Genomic DNA, 13298 nt, shown 5'->3' with positions numbered 1-13298 from the left:
CGTAGACCAACCTGCTGCCTAACATTGCTTTATATTCATCCTGCGGGCTGAGAGAGAGAGAGAGAGAGAGAGGGAGAGAGAGAGAGAGAGAGAGTGAGATCGAGAGAGAAAGGCCACTGACTAGATGAAAAGCAGATGTGATAGATGAAAAGTAAAATGTGGAATGCTGGATGGACAGTGACATATGATTTAAGTAAAAGAATAAAAATGAAATGAAAATGCCATTTAAGTCACAAGATATGATTGTAATATAGGAATTGTTAAGTGAATTAATAGATAAGTAAGCAAGAACACACTACATACAAAGTCTATAATACCTGAAGAAAGCTATCTGTTCGTATTTTCTTTCATCTCAGTGTTGTAGAATACCCCAGAAGTAAGCAATATGAAATCTGCCATCTTTACTCATGTACGCTCAGTTCTGCAGCCAAGAATTATATGGAATCAAATGGTGTAGTTGCTTGCCATCTACCAGAAGGGATTAACTGCCCATGCCAAACCTTGAACCACTGATAAATAAATACACATATATCAGTTTTTTAAATATTGGAATGTTCAATTACAAGTAAATATGAAAATATCTGACTTCAGGTCCATTCAACATATGAAAATGCTATAGATATTCTTTTTGAAAAGTACAGCAAACAGTTTTGGGTAATTTACTTAAAAATAGTAATACACTACAAATTACTAATTATTTTTCTAAAATTATAATCAGATTACTTTACTTTTAAGTTACTTTCTAAAACACTTTTCCAATCAACAAATTCAAAATAAAGTCTATATTTCTTTCTTGTTCATATTACACAAGTCATAAATTCAGCACCTCACATTTCTCCTTCACAATGACTCCTTACGGGGCCATAATTCATGTATTCTATACATAAATAATACACTGCCTGGCCAAAAAAATAAGTTTAAATAAGCAGATACTTAAGTGCCTATGACTGGATCATTATTGCAGTGATTAATATATTGCAGCTGGCAACAATTCTTTTAACCCTAACTGATGTAGTGTGTAGTTTCTCATTTCTTAACCATGTCGGAAGACGTATCCTGTGGTCATGGAAAAGATGTTGCTATGTTTCAGAAGGGGCAAATTATTAGCCTGCATCAAGCAAAGAAAACAACAAAGGAGATTGCTGAAATCACTGGAATTGGGTTAAGAACTGTCCAACGATTATTGCGTAAACCTGGAAGGATATTGGTGAACCGTCAATTTCACAGAAGAAATGTGGTCAAAATTGTTGATCGAAGATCACTAAAATGCTTGAAGTCACATTGTTAAAAATCGACAGTAAAACTCACGGCTATGTTTAATAGTGAAAGTAAGAGCATTTCCACACACAATGTGACGAGAACTTACAGGATTGGGACTAAACAGCTGTGTGGCCACAAGAAAGCCACTTGTTAGTGAGGCTAATCGAAAAAAACAACTTAATTTGCTAGGGGGCATAAAGAATGACTGTGGAGCAATGGAAAAAGGTCATGTGGTCTGATGAGTCCAGATTTAACCTATTCCAAAGCGATGGGCATGTCAGGGTAAGAAGGGGAGCGCATGAAGCGATGCACCTGTCATGCATAGTGCCCACTGTACAAGCCTCTGGAGGCAGTCTCATGATCTGGGGTTGTTTCAATTGTTCAGGTCTAGGCTCAGCAATATTATGAGGCAATAAAATGTAATCAGCTGAGTACCTGAATGTACTGAAAGACCAGGTTATCCCATCAATTAATTTTTTCTTCCCTGATGGCACAGGCATATTCCAGGACAACAATGCCAAGATTTATTGGGCTCAAATTGTGAAAGAGTGGTTCAGTGAGCATGAGGAATCATTTTCACACATGAATTAGCCACCATAGAGTCCTGACCTTAACCCCATTATAAGTCTTTGGGATGTGCTGGAGAAGACTTTACAGAGTGGTTCAACTCTCCCAACATCAATACAAGACCTCGGACAAAAATTAATGCAAATCTGGATGGAAATTAATGTTGTGACGTTGCATAAGGTTGTTGAAACAATGCTATGATGAATGTGTGCCGTAATCTAAAGGCGGTCCAACAAAATATTAGAGTATGCAACTTCTTTATATTAGAAATAAGCATAACCCATAATGTATTTATTATAAGTGTTAAATAAATTGAAAGTCTGTAACTGTAATCCTTTTATAAGAATTTAAAATGTAATGCATTACACTACTTTTTTGACTAAAAAGTAATTATATTACTGTAATTACTTTGTAATTTGATTACACACAACACTGCAGCTAAATATCCCTCTACATGTAATAACTCCCTCAATGTATTAGCAGGACTATCGATATTTAGCCTGTGTTCTACATCTAGGCAATCAGGTGCATGTCATTAAAAACGAAAGAAGTTCGGCAAAGTAATACACACACAACTTGCTAACTAAATAACAGACTTGAAATCAGCTGGTTAGGATGTATTAGCTGGCTAGCAGCTACCTTGCCCTGTTGTCATGAAAACCAGTAATAAAGCTACGTAGCCACCAGCTAGATATCTGGCTAATTCGACAAGGTTGTGTACTGAACAAGACAGCACTAAAAATGAAGCTACCGACTGAACATAACAACAACTCTGACATCAATTCCATTTCTGCTTTTATATGCACCATGTGGTTAAACATGTTTTCATGATCCATAGCACTGTCACGTCTACGTCATTTTTTTGACAAAGGTAAGAAAGTCCTTCAGTGGACAAGGTAATGAATTTTAGGCTACAGCAATCTTGTTATGTAGGCATTTCAGATTATGTATCAGCAGAATCAAGACGTTTTGCTTTGAGAGCTTTACAGAAAAACTTAATTTATTTTCCTCACATTCAAGTCTTGTTAAGGAGCTTTTTTATTTTATTTTCAATATAATGTAATCCTGGCTGGTAAAACTGCTGTAGTGTTACAATATTACATTTCTAGAGGTAGCAGATACTCCTGGTTTGAAACCAGTTTATTGATCCAATGTATTTGTAATGCAAGGCATCTGAGGTTAAAATGAAAAGATTGTAAACATAATGATCATAAAAGGAAAAATGTCATGCTACAAATCTTTCAGACTATAATCACAGTACGATTCACAGATGTTCCATCATAACGTCATTATTCACTGTGATGTTGTCATGAGGCTGCGAGGTCACGCGAGTGGTGGCAGGGTTACCACAAACCAACTGAAATCTTCCATCAGTCACGTGACCTACCAGCATCATGATCTCTGACCTCCAGAAATTGCACAAATAGTGACTAACGGATGGCAACGATGGGATGTGTTCTGCGTTACCTCGAATTTCAGGCGCTGTACACTAAAAACATAAAAGACATGTTTGGGCTGGGTTGGAATTTTATGTTGTTTTTCTAATCCCACATGTAATCATTATAAACTTTTGTTGATTTTAACTTTTAAATGTGTTGGTTTGCCTTTTGTTTTGTATTTTATCTAGTTTTAAGATGTGGATACTGATATATGACTCATGTACCATATCAAAAAGCAAAGAAGAAAACTGAATGACAAACAAACAAACAAAATATACATTTATGCCTTGATTTCAATTAAAAGATTATTACAATAATTAGACATGCAGTGTCTAAACTCTAATTTGTGAAATGTGATGAGTGACTTTGGGGAGATTTTAATGGTTAATTTGGTTGATTCAGGACTCTTTGAAATGCGTCTCTCAGCCAATTTTTCCAGAGGCATATACACAAATGTTCATGGTTATTGTATTTATTTATGAGGTATTCCAGATTATATTTCAGTCATGACAACTCTTGGAAAGATTTAGCATGCTAATATGGGTATGACATATTGATAGGATTTTGGTCTTGGCAACTAGTTCTGCTATGCTGCTGCTGCTTCTGAAGAACAAGTACGGAGACTTACTACTGCTAGAACAAACATACTGAGTTTAGCATATGGACATGCTGCTGCACAATTAGACAAAATGCAAGGAAGGCTGCGTCGAGCATGTAGGACATACTGCTGCACAGTTAGACAAATACAATCCCCATGTACATATCAAATCTAGACACGTGGAGCTGGTGAGGAGTAGGGTTTCAGAGAAAAAAAATGACTGAAACAGCATGCTGCAGTCAAACCGGCTTATTTGCAAAACTGAGCAATTTAAATGATAGACAAAGAGAGATTACGGAGGTTGATAGGCTACCTGACCTGATTACATGTCAAAGGACCTAACAGCTTACACCAGGCAAACTGATTGGCTTAACATATCACATGTGAGCGGGCCAATTGGCTTTCAGATAACAAGTTCAAAGAACCTATTAGCTTGCGCAATGTAGAGTTTCATGCCTGAACTTCAATCATTTATGCATGCTATAAGGTAGAACGCGGGTTGACTTAAATTAACAATTAAATGAGAACTTCTCACAAATCTGTGCATGCTTTGGCATTACCTTGTTTCTGTGCATATATGTGTGTGTGTGTTTGTGTGTGTAGATGCTTCAGGTTCAGACATGTGTCCATTGGGTCAGTTTCCGTGTGGGAATCTGTCAGTGTGTTTGCCTCAACCACAGCACTGCAATGGGCAGCAGGACTGTCCTAATGGAGCAGATGAAGAGAACTGCGGTAAGAATGTACGCACATGCACAGGATCACACAGAAACACACACACATGCACTCTCACTGTTTTTCACATACAAAAACATAACTGATCTTATGCATGCACAAATGTACACACACAAACACAAGTATGAATAGTCCAAATATATAAATTCGATTCTGAAACTGTGTGCATGTGTGTGTGTTGTAGTGGATAACAGTGGCTGGCCCCATCTGTTTGATGCCTTCATGAAAACAAGGGTCCAGGAGTCAAAAGAATGCAGTAAGTATTGTCTCCTTTCTCTTTTTCTTTCCCTTTCTCTCTCTCTCTGTGAGTGTGTTACTTTGAGTGTTTTTTGTTTTTTAAATGTTCACAGCATCAACATTCATAAAAAGAACATAAACCATTAAAGGCTGGTTGTTTTCTTGAATCCTGCAGCACAATGTTTTTCTGTTGTACAAATATGAGCCTGAGGTATGAGTGAGGTAATTATTTGTTTTTTAAGCCTTTTGTGTCAGTATTAGGTTTACAATATAATTTGTATTATAAGTGTGATATCAAAACCTTTGGTGTGATCATTGGGTGTATCACTGTTTCTCCACTGGATGTTATTTTTGGGTGTCATCTGTAGGTGCCATCCTTGCATGCTATCAGTGGGTGTTATTACTACTGTAGGTTTTATCAGTGGATGATGATACATAAGCCAGACTGGAACCCAGGTTGGCCATTTAATGTTCCATATTGAATCATATTTTAGTGAAAGACTATTTGATTCCATGGAGTGTATGAGGGCCATAAGGAAAAAAAAGCAATTGTATTGGATCTATACTACTTTCTACTTTGTTGTTTTTTTCTACACTTCTTGAAATGTCCTTTTAAAAAAACATTGACGTTTTTTTCTCCATATAATTGAAATATGATCCCTCTTATAGTACAGCTTGAAGAACTCATTGAGAAACAGATGTTTCCTTCCCTCTTTCATCTTAGAGTGCCAGAATGAAGGACATGGGCAATGTATTTAGTTTGGTGAATATATTGGACACAGTTCATTGTCTCACTTCTGAAGATCAATTTGTTTTCAAAAACGGCAAACAAACTGTTTTAAACACTGCAACAAATCAGTCTGTCACAGTTCTGATTTTATTTTCAAAACACTTCAAGCAAATTGACCTAAATTGCAAAGTCTCACCAAAAGAGTCCTTTTTTCCCCAGATAAAAGGATGGGAGGTAAAGAACAGAGAAATATAAATTTTAAAGCTCACACAAGAGTTTTTGGTATTTGTGCTGAATATAATAAACTGCATAGAGAAATTAAAACACTTACAGCCATGTAGACCAGGTTACTGTAAAGTAGGTGGGCAGGGGAATGCTCCAAATCACGTTTGTAACACTGCAATTTTGGTGGGCTGTGAAAATAAATAAAAACAATGTGCTTGTAAGGATGAGGTAGGCTGAGAGGATTCCATTTGTGGATATTTATTAGAGGGATTGAACAAACAATTCAAACAGTATTCCTTAAACTTAGTCAGGTCACAGGCTTGGGTCAAAACACAGATAAATCGTCCACTGGCAAACAAATCCAAAACAGTAATCCAGAGACGTAAATCCGGCAAATGTAAGCAATGGTCATAACAGTATTCAAAAACAATGGCAGAGAATAAATGCCTGGTAAGGCAGATAACTGGCAATACTTCGCAAAGTGATACTGTGAGCACGTGGCTTATACATGGTGAATGATCAAACAGGAACAGGAAGTGACAGAGTTCAATATTCAGGTGAGGGCTCCCTCTGGTGGCCAGGAACCTGTTCAGATGTTACAGATCAACCCCCCCCCCTTTAAAAACACCTCTAGGTGTTCCTCACCTGGGACAACCTCTTGGTCTGGGGCCGGGCGATCTGGATGGGCTTGATGAAAGTCTCTGATGAGTGATGGGTCCAAGATGTCTTTGGCTGGTATCCACAATCTCTCCTCTGCGCCGTATCCCTCCCAGTCCATGAGGTATTGAATTTGACCACCCCTCCTGCGAGAATTGAGAATCTCCCGAACTAGGTAGGCAGGAGCTCCATCGATTTCAAGCAGCAGAGGAGGTACCTCATCAGTAACTTCAGGACTCTGTGACTCGTGGACCGATTTCAGGAGGGACACATGAAAAGGAGAGATGTGGTAACTGGTAGGCAATTCTAAATGGTATGTGACAGGATTAACTTATGTAAGATCTTGAAGGGACCTACATACCTAGGACTTAGCTTTTTGCAGGGGAGTTTCAGGTGTAAGTCCTGAGTAGAAAGCCACACCATTTGACCTGGTTGATACTCAGGATGAGGGCGGTGTCGGTCAGCTAGGATCTTCTGAGGTCGAATGGATCATTGAAGACGGACATGAGCACTGTTCCAGACTAGCTCACTTCTAATCCAATCGTCCACGGCAGGCACTTCAGATGGCTCCCCAGACCAAGGGAATAGGGGAGGTTGATATCCTTGGACACATTGGAAGGGGGTCAGACCCATAGAAGAGTGTGTGAGGGAGTTTTGGGCATATTCTGCCCATGGAAGGAAGATGCTCCACTTCTCCTGTTCCTTACTACAGTACGACCTTAGATATCTACCAGTCTCTTGATTGAGACGCTCCACTTGTCCATTAGCCTTTGGATGGTATCCAGAGGTGAGACTGGCATTGATGTTGAGTAGTTGGCAGAAGGCTGTCCATACTCTTGAAGTGAACTGTTGTCCTCGATCAGTGACTATGTCATCAGGTGATCCATAGATTCGAAACACTTGATTGAACAGCACTTGAGTTGTTTCCATGGCAGTGGGTAGACCCTTCAATGGTATAAGACGACATGATTTTGAGAAGCGATCAATGGTGACCATGATGGTGGTAGATCCTTGAGAGTTAGGCAGATCAGTGACAAAATCAATAGACAAGTGGGACCAGGGTCGTTGTGGAATGGGTAGTGGTTCTAATAGTCCTGCAGGTAGTTTATGAGGTGTGCAGGATTGTGCACAGATCTGACAGGCACTTACATAGTTCTTGACATCAGTGGATAGTGTTGGCCAGCAGAAAGAGTTCCTGACTAAAGTGTTCATGCGGTTGTCCAGAGGTGAGTGATGTGTGAACCCATTGAATAATTCTGTTGCATACACTGGAAGGAACGTACACTTTGCCAGCGGGACATTGGGGAGGGGAAGGTTCCTCTTGTTGAACGTGTTGAATCTCCATGATATCCCACCAGATGGGTGCGATGATGATGGAAGGAGAATCCTCTCCGGACTAATATTCATCTCAACAGATTCATAGATACGTGACAAAGCATCAGCTTTACTATTCTTACTTCCTGGACGATATGTAACCATGAAATCGAACAGAGTGAAGAAGAGTGCCCATCTGGCCTGGCGAGGATTCAGTCTCTTGGCTTACTTGATATATTCCAGATTTTTGTGATCGGTGATGACTTGAAATGGATGAAGTGCACCTTCTAGCCAGTGTCTCCACTCTTCTAGAGTGGCCTTGATAGATAGTAACTCTTTGTTACCTATGTCATAATTGTGCTCTGCTGTTGTTAATTTCTGGGAGAAGAATGCACAGGGGTTTAGTTTACCTGGGTTTCCATGACATTGGGAAAAGACAGCACCAATTCCAGTATCAGAGTCGTCGACCTCTACAATGAAGGGAAGTTGAGGGTCAGGATGCTTGAGAATGGGGGCAGAGGTAAAACTAGACTTGAGTCTATTTAGGGTGGTTGTTGCTGATTTTGTCCATACAAAATTCTTGGGTTTTCCTTTAAGAGAGGTGATGGGTGCAGCAATGGTACTGTAGTCATGGATGAATCTGCGGTAGAATTTAGCGAAGCCTAGAAATCATTGTAATTCCTTTACCGTGGTGGGTGTGAGCCAGTCAATGACGGCTTTTACTTTGGTGAGATCCATCTCCACTCCGGAGTGGCTAATATTATATCCCAAGAATATGGTGGAAAGGACATGAAATTCACACTTCTCAGCTTTGATGAAAAGATTGTTCTGGAGTAGACGTGACAAGACATTTCTTACTTGGTAGATATGTTCCTCCATTGACAGTGAATAGATCAAGATGTCGTCTATGTAGACTATCACATATTGATTCAGGAGGTCCTTGAAGACTTAATTGATGAAAGATTGGAAGACGGAAGGTGAGTCGGATAGTCCGTACTGCATTACCAAGTATTCGTAGTGCCCCCTGGTGGTGATAAAGGCTGTCTTCCATTCATTACCCTCACATATTCTGATGAGGTTGTAAGCAGATCTGAGGTCCAGTTTAGTGAAGTATCTGGCCTCTCGTAATTGTTCCAGGGAAGAAGGAATAAGTGGGAATGGATGGCGGTTCTTGACAGTAATTGCATTGAGTGCACAATAGTCAATACAAGGTCTTAAGCCACCATCTTTGTCAACAAAGAAGAATCCGGAAGCAGCTGGAAAATAGAGGGTCTAATAAATCCATGAGATAGGGCCTCGTCAATGTACTCCTTGGTCTCTGGGATGGACAATGGGTAAACACGGCTCTGGGGTGGAGAAGTGTTAGGAAGAAGGTCGATGGCACAGCCGATGAGGTGGTAACTGGGTGGCCCTCTCTTTACTAAAAACCTCCACTAAGTCAGCATACTCATTGAGGATATTGTTCGGCAATGAAGGGAGGTTCTCGATGAGATGAGTTGTGCAGACTGTAAACTTGGGTGGCAGTTCCAGACAGTGGAGATGACAGTGAGGAGACCAATGGATTATGTCCTTGTTCTTCCATGAAAACTGGGGTTCGTGAATGGATAATCAGGGAAATCCGAGAATCACTTATTCGGTTATGGTTGTTTTGTTGTGGGGACCTGGAAGCAGTGCACCAGTCTTACTTGGAGCAGTTTTCTTTGAGTCTGGTGATCCCATAACATATTGTATAAAATTGAGTGTTGCATTTTATGCCTATAAAAACGTGTATGGTAGGCTACCATATTATTGTATGTACCTACTTCATGGGATGTTTACATTGCAAAGCTATTGAAATAACCATTAAATGCTGCCCTGCTGAAAAGACCAACTGAAACCAGCATAAGCTGGTTGGCTGGTTTTAGCTGGTCGCCCAGCCTGGAAATGCTGGTTTTAGAGTTAGCTCTTGTGCTAGGTTAATCCCTGTGTCAAACCACCTCCAAAAAGAAAGAAAAGAATAGACAGACAGACAGACAGACCCTGTCCATGCAGAATAAAAAAAAAAACTTTTATAAGGTTACTAAAATGGAGTCTTCATCTCATGTGAGTGGTCGATTTTATACATACTGTATATTTCAAAATTAATGTTCATTTCATTGAGTAAAAATTTGTAATGAAGAAAACAATGACTGAGTGCACGTTCACCTTTAATTATGTGGGTAACACTGTTGCCTCACAGCAAGAAGGTCCTGGGTTCGAGTCCAAGCTCAACTGGGCCTTTCTGTGTGGAGTTTGCATGTTTTCCCTGTGTTCATGTGCTCCAGTTTCCCCATGGCTCAAAGACATGTGAACTGGACTGTGTTGCCTGTTGACTGTTCAGCCCAAGACAGTTGGGAACCCCCATTGAAGTGTCACAGACCCCCATTGAAGACCCTTGTCATATTGTGTTTAGGGCAGCTCTTATGGAGGAGATTCAGAAAATGTCTACGCACCTTCTGTTTTCAACTCAAACCTTTAAACTGTATCCCTGCCCCCCACCCTGCAAACATGCAGTGAACTGTATCTGTACCAGGCTTTCCATTATTAAGTTTGTACAGCATTTTCTTTCTGCCTGCTTCTAAGTTTACAACAATTATTCTGCTGGTAAGAGGGTTGGTGCACTGTTAATAGACTAACCTCAGAGAATTTGAATGGAGAGGTTTCAACTTTGCCAGGGTAGAAATGGAGTTGAGTGCTAAGGGGTATATGTGGGTTTTAATTCAGCCCAGAGAATTCAGAGGGTTGGGGGTAGTGGCTCGAATTTCGTTAAGCACAGACAGATTTCAGCTAAAGAACTTTCGACCTATCATGAGATGAGATCAGTCTGGAGGAATTATATGCCATTCATCAAGATCAACAGCATAAAATGTATTCTGTTTGAAGAACAAAACTGAAAAGTTTTTTCAAGTAATTTTAACATAAAGGGTTTCAGAGATCGACACTCCTGTGAGCAGCTCCCATAGCGTCAGCTACTGATGCAGCATCGAAGTGACCGGCTTAAAAGGGACCCACATACCTTATTTTACTTTTTTTTTAAAAACCCGCCATTCCCAAAACCTTTTAGAAATTCCCAAGGTAACCCATGGCTCAAAAATACTAATTATATTTTGGGTTCAGAACTACAAACAGAACAGTTGTACAGTAGAGCAAAACTATCACATCACTAGAGCTGCTGGGCAAGTTGGGTTTTGCAGTCTTTCTAACTGCAATGTGTGATATAGAACTTAACAGGGTTTACTCCTTGTGTCTCCGTAGAGCTTTGAACTTAATGAATAGTGACAGGCTGCTACTGCTTTCTGGAAGAGGCTGTCCTGCGTGGGCTGAAAGGGGACTCCCAGGAGTTTCATACTGCTCACAACACAATTGTAAATCTAGTGGAGGTGGAAGCAGAGGAAGATATAGAAGCTGGGTGTCCTGTCCCCTGTAATAGCTGGCTGATTTCTGAAAAGATTGGTCAAGGTAGCAGGGCTACTCAAATCCAGTCCAGGAGGGTTACCATCCTGCAAAGTGTAGCTCCAACCCAAATCAAACATACCTGAACAAGCTAATCTGAACAAGCACATACTACTTTCCACTGGGCCAGACTTTTTGCCAGCTCTTTTTCCACTCTTTTCTGAGTTATAGACAGTCTATATGCACAGCTCTTTAAAGAACACACTGTCTTTCAGTCTCTAAATCTGTCTCTCTTTTTCTTAGATAATGTTCTATATATTGGTTTCTAATAGGTTATACTCAGCCAATGCCTGTGTTTTCTTTAAAACCAAATGCAGACAAATAGCATTCTTTAAACGGATAAATTATTACCACTTTGGCATTTCTGCGCCACTAGTGCCACCAAATTGAAGTGCAAAAAAACCTTTGTTTTCAAAACAGCTTTCGAAGTATGCCCCACGTCTGCAGTTGGTAGAACAAATTATTATTGTGTTTGTATAGATGGCTCACTCAAAACAAACAGAGGAATTTTTATAGCGCCACAGAGACACAGTCCAGTTTTCGAGAAAATTAACTTGTGAATGGCTTACTTATAGTTGTCTCTACAATATTAAGCTTGGATGGGTGAAAGTAACACAGAGAAAGTGACATACTTCAGCTTTAAATATTAACTGCATTGACAATATTCACATTCTAGACATGCTCCTGTCATTTTTGCTACTTATTTGATCATAGTATGGCAGCTGTGTCCTTACAATACCTGAACTTTATTAAATGGTTGTAAGTTGCAGAAAGTGATGGAAATGTTCAGGTTGTGGCATGTGAGATCACCTGAATTATAGCTGACAAAATACTCAGGCAAAGTCAGTTTGGTTGTCATTTTTCTTTGCCAGGCAAAGAGAAAAACAAAATATAGTTTCACAGGAACATTCAGTATTTAGAAAATGAATAGGGCCAAATTATTTTTCTTTTTTTTTTTTTTTTCAGTGTAGGCAAACATGAGGGACAAAACAGGCTATATAAGTAATAGAAAAAATAAGCATTGCAACAACAGCTAGTGCAACACAATCCACATCAATGATATACTGTCACAGTTTTGTGGATAAAGTAGATTATTGAGGTACATTCTTGATTACTGAGGTTACTAGTGCAATACATTATGCAATACAGATGCAACATGGATGTCTATATGGGTATGTCATGTACTGTATGTGTGTGTGAGCAGTCAGATAGGGTTGTTAAGAATTCTGACTGCCAGTGGAAAGAAGCTGATTTAAGTTTGGAGGCACTGCATCGAAGACTTTTTTGGTTTTGGAACTATTATGGTAGACTTGAATGCTGGCTTGGCTGTTAAACATGTATGTGTAGACATCTGCCAGTTGGTGAGCACATGTATCAACATGTAATATAGTAACTTTTAGGCCATTCAGATTCAGCCACAAATAAACAGTCTACACTGCAAAATAACAGACCCACAGGAAATAGATGTCAGGCTTGGGTTAGATGAGACAGACACAAGGTGTCAGAGCTTTAATTAATTCTGAAAGTGATGGATTTATTACACTCACTAGGGGATTAAGCTGTAGATACCGTAGTTTCAGATATACACCATGTTGAGCTCACCTGGGGCTGAAAGAGGCGAAACTACCATCTGTGTCAGTTTATATGCCATCATGGACAAAACAATAATCTATCTGTCTAGAATTCTGTAGTTTTTGTTAAGTGAGAAAGACCATATTGAAAATATGCCACACTGAAAACATGTTGTTTGTGTCTTTTGATTAGGTTTGGAGTGTACTTTCCATTTTTTACTTCAAAAATGAGTACCAAAAAATCAGAAAGTGATTTTTGTCTGAGGATTTTCAGGCATAACATCCAAACCCATTACATAATGAAGTTGTTCTTGGGATAAGCAAAAATGGCAATTAATTTAATCAGAAAACATTCAAATGGCCATGCTTTGATGCACTTATGTTTTTTTAAATGTACTGAACAGGGCAACACGAATACAATTTGAGCATATTTTTTATTTACTAATGTGATGTGTGAAAGATTTTAAGGCTGTTAAAGGACACTTTCCAGAGTAAAG

General features: G+C 39.4%; 1 protein-coding gene across 2 annotated transcripts in view; it reads left to right on the top strand.

Annotated features, from left to right (window-relative positions):
* The window catches only part of rxfp2l (relaxin family peptide receptor 2, like), a 51935-nt gene that overhangs the window by 8832 nt on the left and 29805 nt on the right, over positions 1-13298 (top strand). For both annotated transcript variants that reach the window (XM_051666917.1, XM_051666908.1), the window contains exons 2-3: positions 4468-4596; positions 4781-4852. In XM_051666917.1, the coding sequence (XP_051522877.1) occupies positions 4468-4596; positions 4781-4852 (201 nt within the window). The remainder of the gene's footprint in view (positions 1-4467; positions 4597-4780; positions 4853-13298) is intronic.

Source organism: Myxocyprinus asiaticus, chromosome 3 (assembly GCF_019703515.2).
Source record: "Myxocyprinus asiaticus isolate MX2 ecotype Aquarium Trade chromosome 3, UBuf_Myxa_2, whole genome shotgun sequence".
Lineage (NCBI taxonomy): Eukaryota > Metazoa > Chordata > Actinopteri > Cypriniformes > Catostomidae > Myxocyprinus > Myxocyprinus asiaticus.
The sequence above is the reverse complement of the archived record's forward strand: the minus strand, read 5'-3'. Positions and strand labels throughout refer to the sequence as shown.